The sequence below is a fragment of the Perca flavescens genome, chromosome 19 (assembly GCF_004354835.1).
Source record: "Perca flavescens isolate YP-PL-M2 chromosome 19, PFLA_1.0, whole genome shotgun sequence".
Lineage (NCBI taxonomy): Eukaryota > Metazoa > Chordata > Actinopteri > Perciformes > Percidae > Perca > Perca flavescens.
Window position 1 is genome coordinate 12,047,641 of NC_041349.1, and position 15,895 is coordinate 12,063,535.

Consider the following 15,895-nt stretch of genomic DNA (forward strand, 5'->3'; position numbering starts at 1 on the left):
GAAAAAAGAAACTTGGGGGAGGAAAGACTCAAATGAAAAGAGAAAGAAAGAATCAAAGGTAGGAGAGGAAGAGGAGCGCGGCCTCTCGGCCAATTAGCAACCGCTTTTGACGGACAGCAGGCTGACGCACGGTAACCGCGGCAACTGTGGAAAGAGAACGCGGAGGCGCTCCTCGCTAACCGAGAGACGACCACGATGTTGACGTTGGCTTGTACGCACGCACGCACGTGCGCGCGCGCACACACACACACACACACACAGTTGTACCATAAATCACCAAAACGACAACCATGACCTTGTATCGCACCAGCCATGGAACATATGTGTGGGTTCAGAGTGTGTGTGAGTGAGTGAGTGTGTGTGTGTGTGTGTGTGTGTGTGTGTGTGTGTGTGTGTGTGTGTGTGTGCGCGCGCGGGGGTGAAAATGAATCTTGAATATTTATCTCATCGCTCCACTCTTCAGGTGGTCCTGCGGTTTAACTCCCCCCCCTCCATGTCCTCTCCCTCCTCCTCCCAAGTTCTGCAGTTATAGTAGCAGAGGAGGAGATGGAGGACAGGAAGGATGAAGGGAGGTTGACAGAGACAAAAAGTGACGGGGAAAAGATGGAGAGAAAATGTTAAAGAAGAAGAGAGAAAAGGAGTAAGAAAGTGTAGAGGGGACAGGAGGAGCAACAAGAAAGCAGCAAGGAAAAGGAAAGAAAGAAGAGAATGAGGAGAAATGTGGGAAGAAAGAGTGGTTGAAGGAGAGAAGTGGGTTCAGAAAGGAAAGGGGGGAAAGAAAAGAGAGAGTATGGTGGTTCAACGAAGGATGAAGGAGGGAAAATAAAGCGGAAGCAAAGGAGATAAGGGGCAGGTAAAGGAGGAAACAAGAAATAAAGCAATCAGTAGAAAAAGATAATAAAGGATGGAAAGGATGGAAAAGGAAAGAGAGAGAGACATGGGTGGAGTGGAAGTTCAGTGCAGAGTGATTTATTTGCTGTGAATTTAAACTAAACATGTCAGGACAACTACACACACACACACACACACACACACACACACACACACACACACACACACACACACACACACACACACACACACACACACACGGATTATATAAATGTGTGTATTTTTGTGTGTGTGTGTGCACGCACGTTTGTGTGTGTGTGTGTGTGTGTGTGTGTGTGTGTGTGTAAAACCCTTTAATTCACAAAATACTGTTTATTTATATTTTTGCATTATAATTAGACAACAAAATAATCCAAGCATCAGAGGATAAGGGATGCTGATTGTCTGCAGTGAGTGCAGGGACAGTAAAATGTTTTGATAAACCCTGTTTAATAACTCATTTGTGTAGTTAGCATGCTAGCCATGCTCTCCCATGCAATCTGTGTTTACACACCATTTCCTGTCCTCAATGCACCGCGCCAGCACATTTTGCCGGGCGGCTACTTTTTCACAGTTCAAGAAGTTAGTTCAATTTGCAGACTCATTATGGCATGTATTTATTTAGTGACTGTTTAGTATTCGTTTTTTGCTGATTTAGGAGCGCTCGTCGCTCACCAAGGTCTGCAGCGGTGTATCGGTCTCCTCTGAAGTGCACAACGTCGTCTTGGTAGACAGGCTTTCGCAGGTTTCGGCGCTCACACACTCTGTCCAGCAGCTGCCTGGGCGTCAGCTGGTCTCGCCACTGGTTTACCCCCGACCTAATGGGCGAGAGACATCGAGAGAGAGTGGGTGAGATAGAGAGCGAGGCAGAGAAAGAGACCATGAAAACCATGTTCTTTTACTTTTACAGACATATTTGATTGTAATTCATTCTATTGATTTTGCACTGTAAAAACATTGGAAAAATACTAGATGAAAACAAGCTACTACTTACACACAGTAGGACTGCGGCACACCACACCTGCCTCCGTATCTGGACAGAAAGCGGTTCTCCAGGTCGATCACCGTCTCCCCGATCTTCTCGTCTTTGGTCAGCATGTCGTGGTCGTACAGCATCACCCGGAGGTCCTTCTCTAGAGGGAGGGAACAGGTAAGCTCGAACATCCTGGAGGGGAAAAGAGCAGGACAGAGAGAACTTTGAATTTGTCCTCTGATGATTTCACTTTAAAGTCTCCGAACACCTAGTCTGGCTCCGCCCTCCTACGTGCTTCCGCTCAATTTTCATTTTCTTTCAGTACGTCGTCTGGGTTTGCGGTATATTTTTCTCCGGCCATATATTTGGCGGTCCAATCAGCGAACAGAGGGAGTGGTTGAGAACGATGAACGTTGAGGTTGTGCGCTAGTTTGAGTTGTAGTTCCGTAATGGCGGCGGAGAAAGATGCGTGCGAAGCCATTCGGTCCGTTGCGGCAACGCTGCTGAATGTCCACAAGTTAAAGCCCGAGCACAAACAATCTTTGCTGAGTTTTGGAGTAAATCTCATCAGCGTCAGTGAGCCAATAAGCATGCAGCATGCTTCTACCAAGATTTAATAATGCTTGTGATTGGCTGTCTAACGTTACACGTCGTAGAGACAGGGAAAACTCTGTTACGCCCCGGTAACAAGGTCATGGTATTGGTATCGGTATCGAATATTTTTGAACGATACCCAGCCCTACTGAACACCCCCACGGATGATTTCAGCTATTCTGGGTCATTAGACCTCTGCTTAGGTTGAAGGTGGGCCTGAGCCTAGAATGGGAATTTGTCAAGATGTCAGTCAATGTCCCCGTAGTGATTAATTTTATGAATAGCAATAAGATGGGGAAATTGTCTTAGTGTGATTTTAGTGTTTTGTTCTGTGTGTATGGTGTTTGTTGTTTATATGTTTGAGAAATGGCCTGAACTTGTTCTCTGGAACTTAATTTACCTACGGGTACAAATAAATGAACATGAACCTGAACCTGAATCAGTCTTTAACACCCACACAGTCCTTGGAAAAGGTCCAGTCAGCCAGATGAACTAAAAACACCTGTGATTTCAGGGCCTTTAAACAAGCTTTATCGATGTGAGATGCACAGCGCTCTACTCTGCTTCAACAAAGGTACAAAAAGTTGTCCGTAGGACTGTATCAATAGCTGCGCTGACTGTTCAGCCGTCACTGAGAGCAGTTTACAGTCGGAGCTCTGCCCTTTGTGCTGACACTGGGATTGGTGTGTGTGTAGCGACCCCTACTGTTGTGAAAAAGAAGAAGAAGAAAAAAAGCCCAGAGGAAGAGAAAGACACAAAGAAGAGATTAAGAGGGGAAAAGTGATCAGATAGTGGCTAACTTGTTAATAAATCAGTCAGTAGGCAGTCAATCATGCTCTTAATAAACACTGCGTGATGTCTTCATGGAAAAAAAGTGCCTCAGTTTTTAATCTGAGTAATGTGTTTGGGCTGGAAAGAGCAATTCCACCCATCATTTAACATGCTGAATGAGAATATCCTCAGGTTTTCTGCAGTGTAGCAGCCCTATTTTCTGTTTTTACAGTCTCCAAGTAAAACCACAAGTGTATGTGACACAGTTAAACTGAGTGAGAAGCCAAAAAGCTGCAAGGTAACAGGTGGTTTTCCTTCGGGCCCCAGACCTTCAGGGGCTGCACCACTAAAGCAGACTATTGAGTGAATGATGAGGGCCTGAAACTAACAACTTAACACCTGGTTTGAGCTTCAGCATGACCAAATGTACATGGTGAATGTTCCGACATCAATGTTGTTTCTGTTGTGTTCTATAAAGGAATTTTCTGTTTTTGAGATTAACATTTTTTTTTTTAACAAAATACAAAACATACAACTCGCAACATGAACCCCTAACCCTAACCCAAAACACATATTGAGTTGGACCAGAACATAAAATGATAATTTTTTAAGGAAAAATAAGGAAGGTGAACTGGGAAAGAGACTCAGACAGACAAGCTGAAACCAAACTTCCAGCACTGTAGACTTGTATAGCTTATTACATTGAATCGTGATATATGAAATTTAAAACTGTAGTGCGTACTTTCTGTCACCCCCATGAGGAATTCTAAGTAATGACAACAAAACTGTTGGGGCGCTCACATGATACAAGCCTTCCGTGATATATATATATCTATATATATTCATATACATACACACATACATAACTATACTTTGGCAGATGTGTAGATAGTTAAAGCTTTAGTGTGTAACTTTTTGATATTAATGAACGTCTGTTATATTCAAGCCATTGCCAAATGAGTTGCTACAAAGCTAATTAAAGGACAATTCTATAATGTCTACTTTTAATTTTCTTTTACCCAGTTTGTCATATTTGTTCTATATGATTTTATATCATTTTGTCCAAGCTGTGTATCTTGTCTCAGTTTTCTTATAGCCTTGTGTTTATGGTTATTTGTTGTTTTGTCTTTTCTTCCTGTTAAAAAACATTATAAGCTACCGATAACAAAAACAAAACAAAATTTGAAGACTTATTTATATGTTACGTGACGTTTCATCACCTCACGTCTGCAGGGGCGCTGGGGATCAAATGAGATGTGTGACAGGACTTAAGGACCTGGATGAATTTAAAGAGGTTTGTAAAGGTTAGAGGATAAAAAAAAGGTTTAATAATACATAGTTTTCCTTTCTTTTACATAGTCACATCCATATTGACATGTATTGTCTTTAAAGTGAGGTCTGGTAAAGTTTGGTTAAAGACTTTACTGGACTCTCTGGAAGTCTGCAGACTTGATGAAGTGTGGATTTAGACAGCACTCGCAGACTTCCATGGAACGTGTCCGGATGTTTGGTTTCAGCAACAGAGAGAGAGAGAGAGAGAGAGAGAGAGAGAGAGAGAGAGAGAGAGGTCAAAGGGATGTTACGTACTTTCCAAAGACAGGGTCCAGTGTACATGGGATGTAGTTTTCATGGTCGTTGATGGTTTTTTTCCCCAAAGTGATCTTCACATAGGGGTCACACTGAAAACACAAAATTTTCTATTAACTCATTTGTTCTCAAATCCCCTTCCTTTGGTTGCACTTGCTTTATTTCATTTCATTATTACATGTTCTTTTCTTTCCTGACCATATCTATCAAGTATCTCAAAAATTTGATACAAATTAAGTCCATTTATTCATTTACGTCTTTTTCATTTTAAAATCCTCAGGATTTATCAGTTCCGTCCCCTGGTTAAATGTTACTGGTCAGATACAACCCCCAACCTCTCCTTCTTACTTTTTTTGACACTTTTCTTTAATACTTTTTAAATGGTTTTTTTGGATGCTTTTTGACAATTTTCCAAACCTATGGTCCCACCTCTTATCTGTTTTTTTTATTTTTTATTATGCTTTTCCGCCTCCCATTTAGATATACATGCTTCATGAGAACAGGCTGGTAATAAAACATGTTAAAATATCAGCTCTGTCCTCGGGTCACTTTGTCCTCTCCCTTCGTACCTTCCCGTTGGTGTCTTTGGGCTGCAGTCCTTGAGCCTGGATGATGTAGATTCGGACCAAACACTCCTCGATGCCGTTGGGAGGAAGCTTTCTGAACTGTCTGGGGGGAACGGGGACGGAGGGGTCCTCTGGCAGGGGGTAGATCTTGAACATGCCCTGGTTAATGAAGCCACGTGGGATTCAAATAAGAGACAAAGACACAGTTAAAGAATATTAAGACGCAAAATAATTTGGATGCAGCAGAAGAGAACACAAGTTTTTACCTTGAACTCTCCCACCACTGAAGGATCTTCTCCTTCGTCCTGAGTCTTTCCTCTGTGCAGCTTAAACGTCTGACAGAAATCGGAGAGACCTTCAAAACCTTCCACCTTCTCCAGCTCCTGGTCAAACACCTGAGGAAGAGGAGGGGAGGGGGTTCATCACATCTTGTTCGATTGCATTTAGATGCCTTGATAGTGTTCTTCACGTGACACTCAAATACAGAAAGAAGAGATGGAGAGAGGGATTAAAGGACTGTGCAAAAAAGGAAAAGAATGAGAAGTTTGAGAGAGATAGAGAGGGGTGAAAGAGAAGAGAATAGAGGAGAAAATAAGGCTGTAAAGAATATGAGAAAAAAAGAGGAAGAGAAGGAAAGAATGAGAACATGATTATTTGAAACACACACATGGTGGTATTTGCGTCATTTTTTATTTTTAAGCATCTTTATCACGTTGCCAACCAAACACACACACATGATTCTATATGGCATCATGGCAGTATTGGACTGGTGTAATTCCACTGGTATTAGATGCAAACTTGAGCCCAAAGCTACTCAACAGTATATTACACTCACACACTGCAGGGGCGCTGGCATGTGTACACACTGTATCTGGGCAGGGACGTCTATGTGTCAGAAGCACAAAAAGATTAATTTGTTTTCATTAGTGATGTTTGTCTACTTCAGTCTCACACGCTCACACACGCTCACACACGCTCACACACGCACACACACGCACACACACACACACACACACACACACACACACACACACACACACACACACACACACACACACACACACACACACACCCCCTCCTATCAAAGAAAAATGACGGCGAGCTGGAAACCAACAAAACTAGAAGTAACAAAACCAGTATTAAAACATATATTTCCACTTGGGAAGTACATTTTATTCTTTATATCAAGGTGAGAAGGGAAATGGAAAGAAAATGCAAGATAACTGGAACAGTTGACATCAAGGCGGGATCTGGAAGACCGAGGAAAATGTCAGAATGGCCTTGAGACCTGGTGAGAAATGCTTAGAAGAACCCATCACTGCAAAAAGAGCTGCAAAAAATAGTGTCAGACACAGGTCTAGTTGTCAACAGGACAGCGATACAACATACTTTAAACAACAAAGACCTGCATGGCGGAGTTACAAGAAAAAAAAGCCTTTCCTGAGACCTCAATACAAAAAGAAGTGTGTAAACAGAAAACAGAAGCCTTTTGGAACAATTTGCTTTGGACTGACGAAACCAAAATGGAATATTTGGTCACAAACAAAGAAGGAGAAAAAAAAGCAGCAAAGCATTTATAGAGAAGGAAACCTTGCCAACTGTTAAGCATGGAGATGGATCCATTGTGCTTTGGGTTTATGTGACAGCTGCGGGCACAGAAAACATTGTGCGGGTGAAAGGAAGAATGGATTCCAACAACCATAAATACATTTTAGAGGTTGATGTTCGAAGGTCAGTCCAGAAATTGAAGTTGAAGAGAGATTGGGTATTTCAGCAAGACAATCATCCAAAGTATACTTCCAAATCAACCATGACGTATCTCCAGGAAAGACGGATTACGGTTTTGGAATGACCGCCCCACTCCCCAGACTTGAATATCATTAAAGAATCTGTGGAGAGATCTAGATCATGCAAGAAAGAATATTTCTGAGCTAGAGTTGTTCTGCCAGGAAGAATTGGGGGGGGGGGCAAAGGGGCGGGGGGCAATTGAAAGACTCTTAGCTGGCTACAGGAAGCGATTGCAAGCTGTTGTAGCTGCCCGAGTAGGAGTTACAAAGCACTAATTAACTTTCTGAATTGACTGTGTACTTATGTTGGCAGCTTGAATTGCCACATGAGAGATTAATCATTATTTTTAATTAAATTCAAAATAAAAATTTTGCAGAATATTAAGCTGTAATTTTTTGTATGATGTACAATTTTTGTAGGTTTCGAAAGGTGTGTACACTGTAAAAAAAGGTTTTTCATTTTTTTGTCAGCAATATATTATTTCATGTCGTGTCAACAAGGGACTTGAAACATTGCGATGTTCTCACATATAAGAATTGCAAGTTGCCGGTTGATATTAGTTATTTCAATTCAATTTTCAATTTTATTTGTATGGGACGGTGTGCAATTTAAACATAAATGTAATCATTTAATGCATTGCACCAGAGTTAGCCTTGGGCTAATTTGCATCTGTAGTCCCCAAACAAAACTTGGGACTTAGTTGGAGGGACAAATTATTTTTGTACCCTCAACTATTATCGTTACTTTGGCAGAACAACCTACAAAGAGTTGTGAAAACTCATAATAGTTCATGCAGCAAGTTCAGTTTTTTTTTTTTTTTAAGTTGATACAACTAAGCACTTTCTACAGTGTACATGTCAGGGATACTGGCCTTTCATCGTCCATCATCTAGTGTAATATCTTTGTAATTAAAGAAATATTATGTTAACTTTCTATAAAGGATGCATGTATGTATCATATATCAACTCTACAACCCCTTGTGCCTTGTCTAAACCCTCTCCCCTCTCTCCTCGTCGCTCCTATCCCCTGATACTGGGTTTGGTGCTCGAGTAGTGAAATGATCCACTGTTTCCAGACCTCTCTTTCGTTTACATCATCCCCCCTCATCACTCTCCTGTTCCTCCCCCTCCATCCTCATCCTACTTTTCCAACTCTTTCACCCCTTCTCCACCCAAATCTAATACCGTCTATACCCTTCATTCCTCTCTTCTTCCTCCTCCTCTCTTTCCTAAGTAACCTCTGTGTTGCCTTTGTTTAAAGTTGACAAAAACCCAAGTGTGAATATGGCAAATTGCTGTTTTTACAGGGAGTTATTTTATGTCTCAGTTTTGATATGTCTCGTGCACTGACTCCTAAAATGAACTTTACACTTTGCGACAGGAAGTGCTCTCTAAAAATCATACATTGAGTTGCTGGCTGTAGTAATTATGTCAGGATGGAGAAATTTGCCTTTAAGTGAAGACAGCAATCAACTTAACATTTTACAAAGGTATTGATATCTACCCGGTATTAACATTTTTACAGTTACATGATGTATGCCTGTCAATTGAGCCGGTAGCACACACTGAATTTATCATACAGACAGAAGAAGTAGTCCGGGTGCAGTGATGTGATCTTTTTGCTGCAGTGCACGTCAAGATGGCGTTTGTTTGCCGGCTTACATAAGCAAAAACTTGTTTGGGTGTTTTGACGTGTCATATAGTGATACCAATCCCAAAGTGAAATAGATCAATGCATCTTTGTCGAGGGAAAAGATCTCTACGATGTAGGAGGTGAAAATGAAGGATCTCAAAATAATCAAACCTAAACCTCTTGTACTCTCTCTCTCACTCTTTGCTCATCGACCTGATTTCTTTCCCTTAAAGCTATAGTGCGCAAATATTTTTGATTAATGAACGTCCGTTACATTCAAGCCATTGCCAAATGAGTTGATACAAAGTGAATTAAGCCTGTCAGCTCCACAAAACTCTCTCTGTAGTAGTCAGTATGGTCATGTTTACAAAGTGATGTAATCATTCCCGCACAGCAGCTCGAGGAGGGTACCCCCAGATTTTTTAAGCTAAATTTAAGACTTTTTAATAACACCTTGGATGAAATACTATTAAACTACAAAATAAATAGGATAATAAAAAATAAAACGTATGCATTATGAGGTGTTACAATGAATTCCACCTTTGCTAGACAAGACGATATATAATATGTAAAATAACATGCCAATGTAAATGCCAATTGCTTCAGTGACTGTTTCATCCCGTTTTGCTTTTGCGTCTGAAGGCTGCTTGAAAGCAGCAGGGATAAAGAGATGGGCTTCAGACACTTGGCCATTCTAACCGTCGAGCTAACGTTAGCTTGTTACTAGCACGGTGCAAAGCATTTATTTATGACGTTACGGTATTTATTTAATCCTACAAAAGGACAAGAAATAATTTAAGACCTTTGTAAACAAAATGTAATACTTTGAGAATGGTAAGGTTTGTCTTTTGGTTCAGTATTTGAAAAGAAGCAGGATATCCGTTCCACAAGAACTGTTTTAATGTTGTTCTTATGCTTCATAATAAAAATATTTGAAACAATACTTTGGGAATGAAATTTAAGACTTTTAAGGCCTTATTTTTAGAATGTTAAATTTAAGACTTTTTATAGACTTTTAAGATCCCGCGGGTACCCTGTCGAGTGATGCGTTTTATGTCAGTGCGAAGAAAGGAAAGGGCGGTTTTCAGCTTTGGAGACGAAGAGGACTGCTGCAACAGCTGGAAACCTGAAGAAGTGCCAATGAAATGTTTCAGTCATTGATTGTACTGCTGAGAAAAGACTTGCACGTCCAGCAGAAGGACTAAAATCCCCAAAAGAAAGTGATCGATGGCGAAGACAAAATTGGACAACCATAGGTGTGGCTTTTACTAGTTGGAGAGCGCTGAATAAAGAAAAGGGACTGAGGTCAGACACGGATGTCGCCTTACTGCTCTTGTTGGTCATGGGTTTGTAACGTATTAGGAGGAGGAATTATTGTACCTGTAACTGTCGGATGTACTGACAGTGCTGTTGTCATTACTTAAAATTCCTCATGGGAGCAACATAAACTACGCACTATAGCTTTAAAGATTTAACAAAACAAATCACAGAATATAGCCTACTTACTCTCACTATTCCCATTTAAAGCAACACTAGAGAACTTTTCCCGCTTCGGTCCCCCTACAGGTTGGAAGCGGAATTGTTACATTACATTGTCCAGTTCATTCAAACTACTGATCCGCTACCCGATCTGGCAAACTTGCATAATGTAATGCAATGGACAATTCCGCTTCCAACCTGTAGGGGGACCGAAGCGGGAAAAGACTCTAGTGTTGCTTTAAAGAAGTAGACCAATCCTATAACAGAAAGCTAAAAAAGGGATTACTTGTAATATACTATTAGTGTAAAGTAGGGGTGTTGAAATGAATCATTTACCTTTTTTAAGAGCAGATACAGTAAAAAGGGAAGTTCATATATATATATATATATATATATATATATATATATATGAGGTGAAGCATCGTGATTCATTGTGATACTGAATCATTGACAGGATAATTGTAATGAAAAGGAATCGTGAGACCAGTGAAGATTCACACCGTTAGTGTAAAGGTGAAGCTGAGGTTGAGGAGGTGTAGAGGTGTGAAAGCCTTGGAAGAAATCTGGGATGATGCAAATGACAGACAAAGTCCGGAAACACTGGCTTACCGAAATGCAACAAATCCCAATCCTCCTGCACCAAACCCAGTACCAGGGGAGAAAGTAAAAGGGAGGGAGGAGGAAGGAGGAGGTGAAAAGTGAAGGCGAGAGGTAAACCAAGTCATAACAAGGATGGAAACAGCAGCGTCTTTGTGACAGAAGAGAAACAAACCAATTCCACTGTCATCAAGGAGGGAGCCAGAGGAAGAGAGGAACGAGACTGAAGGCAGGAAAGAAGAACAGAGGTGAGGAGGGGGTGAGAGTGTGGAAAGAGAGAGGTGAGCTCAGGACAGAGAGTTTACTGAAGGTAGAGACGGGAGATTGAAAGGGACACTGCAAAGAAGGTCAAATGAAGAAATGAGGTGAACTTGAGCAGGAAAAAGAAAATTGGGTTTCAGGTGATGATGTAGCCTCTGGCAGCCATGTTGGAGGTCTAGAGCTCTTGTTCATCAATTCAATTCAGAAAACACAGTATAACACAGTTTTGATTTTAATCTGAGTATATATAAAGATACATTTATTCGTAAAGTTATATGTCTGGATCATTTTTGACAGCAGTTGCAGCAACAGCATTAGCTGTGACAAACAGCTCATAGAGCCTATTAAGGTCCTTTCAAACGCCACTTCTTCTCGAACCGATAACTCAGTCAAATCTAAACAAAAATATATGATACACGCATTTTTTAAATTCAGTGTGACTTGTACTTTCATAGGATTTATTATCTGCGATGGCCATCGCAAATATATGCCAATAAAATAAAAAGAAAAAAGGCACTCCTTATATCTTCAGAACATGCATGAGACTCATCACGTTTTTAAGTAATCTAGTGACAGTTGTCTGTACATCCTGGGTACACTGCAAACAGGAACTGCTAATAGGTAATTCGGCATATTTACATACATACAGTGTATAATATATAGTATAGTATATACATATACACACTGCAATATATATATATATATATATACACACTGCAATGTAGATTTTATTGTAAAATGTACTATTTTATTTCAGCAAAAAGACTGAAGTAACTGCATATAGTTTACTTATTCAAAAAGTAGATTTAATGGATTTAAAGTTACTCTTAATTTTAAGAGTTAATTGTTTGGAAATAAGTCTACCTTATCTGATAACAATATGAAAACAATATCATCTGTGCTGTCATGTCATGGTTTTTTTTTTTTTTTCTTTCAGGGATCTCCCATTTGCTTAATTGATTATGATAGATTTAGCCATTACCATAGCTCATTTTCTAGCGGACCTCTATGGTGACGCCAGACGAGAGCACTCAGTTGATGATGCAACTGCAAAGCCTCTGCAGGGGCCCCAGGAGATGGAAAACATTAACAGAAAGGTGACGAGAAGGAGGCGACTGCAGACCCGAGGCTCAGAGGAAAGGTGAGGATTTTAAGAAGAGAGAGTTTACCTAGGGTCAAAGCGAGGCTGGGAAGTGTGTCTCAGCTGACAGTAGCGACCCAGAGACTGTCGCAGGGCAGAGGGAACGGAGGAGGGAGAAGAGACGTAGGTGGCAGCACGGGGTGAGAGGAAGGTAAAGGAGGTTGGTAAGGTTGGAAACAGTGGCTCACTTCCCTGTGACAGTAGCAGATCTGACTAAACGGGTTGTCAAAGGAAAGAAAGGAACAGGAGACTGGAAGAGAGCAAAGGAGGTAGGGAGTACTTTTAAAAGGAGGCACTGGCACAGAGTAGGTGGGAGGGGAGGAGTGAGGAGAGGTAAAGCGACGGTGGAACCAGCGGCTCATTGGTCATTTTGCATGTTTCCATCCAACTGTCAAGTGAATTTTGAGTGAAGTTTTGAAACGTCGCGACTTAGATGTGTTTCCATCGGCAGGGGTGAAGCCATTTAATAGGCTTCCTGGATGAAAAAAGTACACACACTTTAAAAAACTGGAAGGTGCCTTACAAGGGTCAATGACTATTGGGAAAGCTGTTACTGTTCTCTATTGTGCCATTTAGTTTTTAGCCACATTTTTATGTTTTCAGCTTAAAAAAAAAGACAAACATAAGCATGTACGGTATGGCCTTTCTGGAACATTCCTGCTATTTAGAAGTATAATACTTTTGCATGAGATCGATCGATATCTTGGCTACTTATCTTCCACGCACAAATATGTAAAAAACGTATGCCTCACCAAAACTTGACTTTCATACACATGTATGTAAGGATATATGCAGAAGACCTCATATTACAGCCGCAAGGCCAACCAAACGCGCTATGGAGGAAGAGAAAGAACATACAGTATAGGAAATAGAAAGCACAGAGTTAAAGCTGCTTTACTGATGTGAAATGGCTTTCAAGGGAGAGGTTAGAGGTCTCATTTAAAGGCAATAAATAAAAGGCCAAATTCTGACGTGATTAGTCATTTGTTTGGGCATCAGACAAGAAGACTGACGTGTGCTCTGAGTCCCGGTGGAAGAAAAGGTCGGCGTTTAGGGCCGAGAGAATCGGGATAAGGGTTGAACAGAGCGTGGGCGATGGCGGACGGGCTCCGGGGGATGGCGGCTGAACCGTGGCAGACTCTTGAAAGAAACGAGACCAAAGACAGACGTTGACGTGATCCCCTCGTTTCAGACTTGCCTACATCGGAGAACAGCCTTTTCCCCCTGAATCCGTCCCACTGCGGCGTTCCCGAAGAGAATTCAAGACGGATGAGTCATTGGAGTCGTTCGGAAAAAAAATGGCCCCGGAATGTCGCGGCGCCGGGGCTGCAAGGACGGGGCATGAGAAGAGAGGGGGAGGAGGGGAAGGATGGAGCGACGGGACTGACGGAGGGAACTGGCAGGATGGCAAAAATGTGATTTAAATGGTGAAGTTTGGAGCAAAACCTTTTTAAGAAAAATGGAACAAAGGGCTGCACTGTCTCCATCTTCTTCATGTTTTCCTCTGTCGCTCTCCATCTTTTTTTCTTCTACTTCATGTTCTGTATCTTCTGTCAATGTTTGTTTCCCTTTTCTTGGACATTTTCTGACCAAGCATGCAAACATGCATTTACAGACTAGGGTTGGGCATCGAGAACCGATTCCTACTTGGAATCGTTCCAAAAATTACGATTCCATCGGAATTGTTTCTTTATTGGAATCGTTTGGAGGATTTGGTTTCAAATCCGATCATCGGTTCCAAATTTAACATGCGCAACTTTTGGTTTCCGTTAGGTGCCAGGCGCTTGTTGTGTTGCAGCCATGGAGCCAGTAAGCGGCGCTCTAGTCTGGCTTTGTTTTACGCCCGGTAAAACTGCAAACCGCCATTGAATCAAAATAAAACTTTCGTTTACAGGTCAGTGCATAGCTTCAGTGAAGTGGACATAGACAGACACATAAAAAATATTGGAGCAACGTGAATTTTGTTGTTGTCGTTTCTCATTATTCTTACCCTTAGTTATTATATCCCCCAAAATAATGACAGCATGCTGTGTCAAAAAAAAGAGCGGTAGAAATCACTTAACAATATAAACTGGTTTTGCACACATGCGAGCGGTAGAAGTCAGATTAAGGTAAATCCAAAGTAAATACCAGTGTTGTAAACCCAGACCAAGTCATTACCAAGACCAGATTGTATCGAGACCGAGACAAGACCAAGACCAGACCAAACAACTGAAACATACAGCATATACTAGCTTATATTCGCTAAATCCCTTTGAGTGAGGGGTGAAGAGATATCTGGAGAGTTTTGGTACAGAGGCAGATTGATAAATTTAGCTAGCTAGCTTCGCTAGCGTCACTTACCTTTCTTTATGCTCCATACTAACCGCAGATAAAAATTTTAGGTGGTCCCAGCTGTGTCAGTTAGGGGAGAAATTGTGGTTAATTCCCGAGACGAGACCGAGACCTTCGAATAGTGGTATTGAGATCAACACCGGTCTGGAGTACCACAACACTGGTAAATACATACAAATAATAACCAGAATGACTCAACGTGAAGAGATGTTTTTGTGCCATAAACTACACAAATCGCTAAAAAAAAAATTTGTGGGAGATGTTTTAATATCCCAAGACGGAACCTCGCTGTACCTCGGAGGGCATCGTCGGCTGTAAGCATCAAGAGATGTTTAATGGACTTTTTATTTCAGTCCCTCCTTTCAGTTTTACCTCCAGCTTGTCGAAGCCTCTCTCCAGGTACGTCCCGTACTTGTTTTTCTCTCCGGTCGAGGCGTAGAACTTACTCCACCAGTCCATGAACTCCTCTTCCTGTTGGTCACATATTCGAAAGGTCAGAGTTTCTCAGGTAAACAATGTAAAGTAGGTGCCGAATCTAAACAGAGGTCAGCAAAAGCATTGAAAGATTTAGATGGAAATACCTCTTACGTAATGTTTTTATAAGCCACTTTACATCCCAAAAATTCACCTGTGACATGAATCCAGGGTTGGGGAGTAACTAGTTACAGTACATGTAACGGCTATTCATGATTAAATAGGGGCATTGGCGCCGGCAGGATTCTAATTCATAGTACGCACGAGAGAGAGAGAGGTGGATGAGCTCAGAGCAGAGAGCTGTCGGTGAGCCTGTGCGGAGATATGAGTAACATGATTTCTCTGTGTGCCATGTAAACATCATATCCCGAATATGATCAAAAACGGGATAAGCCTCATATCCGCAATATTCATGTCCCTGTTAACAAACGATTTGAACAACATGTTAAAGCTCCGTCCGCGGGTTCAGAAATACGCGTACCACAACATTCTGGGCCCTGTAGAAAGGGGGTTACATCTGAATATTTTTTGTAAAAAGCTAGGCTATATGTTGAATAATATTAATTCTGTCGCTTTGCATGTTTTTCATGTGGATTTTCATTCATTTGGATTGGTTCGCCGGTTTGAATTTGCAGCACCACCCATCTGACAGTTAAATTACCGCTCAAGCTGTCACTCCAAATTTAGAAAAGTAATTGAAAAGTAAGTAAACGTAACAAGTAACATTACTTTGACAAAGTAACTGAAATAGTTACACTACTATTGCATTTTAAATAGGGTAACTTACAATGGTAACCTGTTACATTTCCTAAGTAACCTTCCCAACAC

The 15,895-nt window shown here is 41.3% G+C and overlaps 1 protein-coding gene across 8 annotated transcripts in view; it reads right to left on the reverse strand.

Annotated features, from left to right (window-relative positions):
- dysf (dysferlin, limb girdle muscular dystrophy 2B (autosomal recessive)) overlaps positions 1–15,895 on the reverse strand; it is a 122,775-nt gene that overhangs the window by 14,568 nt on the left and 92,312 nt on the right. For all 8 annotated transcript variants that reach the window (XM_028606135.1, XM_028606132.1, XM_028606130.1 and 5 more), the window contains 6 exons: positions 14,966–15,064; positions 5,628–5,756; positions 5,365–5,520; positions 4,796–4,887; positions 1,865–2,035; positions 1,546–1,688 (listed from right to left, as the gene is read on the reverse strand). In XM_028606135.1, coding sequence (XP_028461936.1) covers positions 1,546–1,688; positions 1,865–2,035; positions 4,796–4,887; positions 5,365–5,520; positions 5,628–5,756; positions 14,966–15,064 — 790 coding nt within the window. The remainder of the gene's footprint in view (positions 1–1,545; positions 1,689–1,864; positions 2,036–4,795; positions 4,888–5,364; positions 5,521–5,627; positions 5,757–14,965; positions 15,065–15,895) is intronic.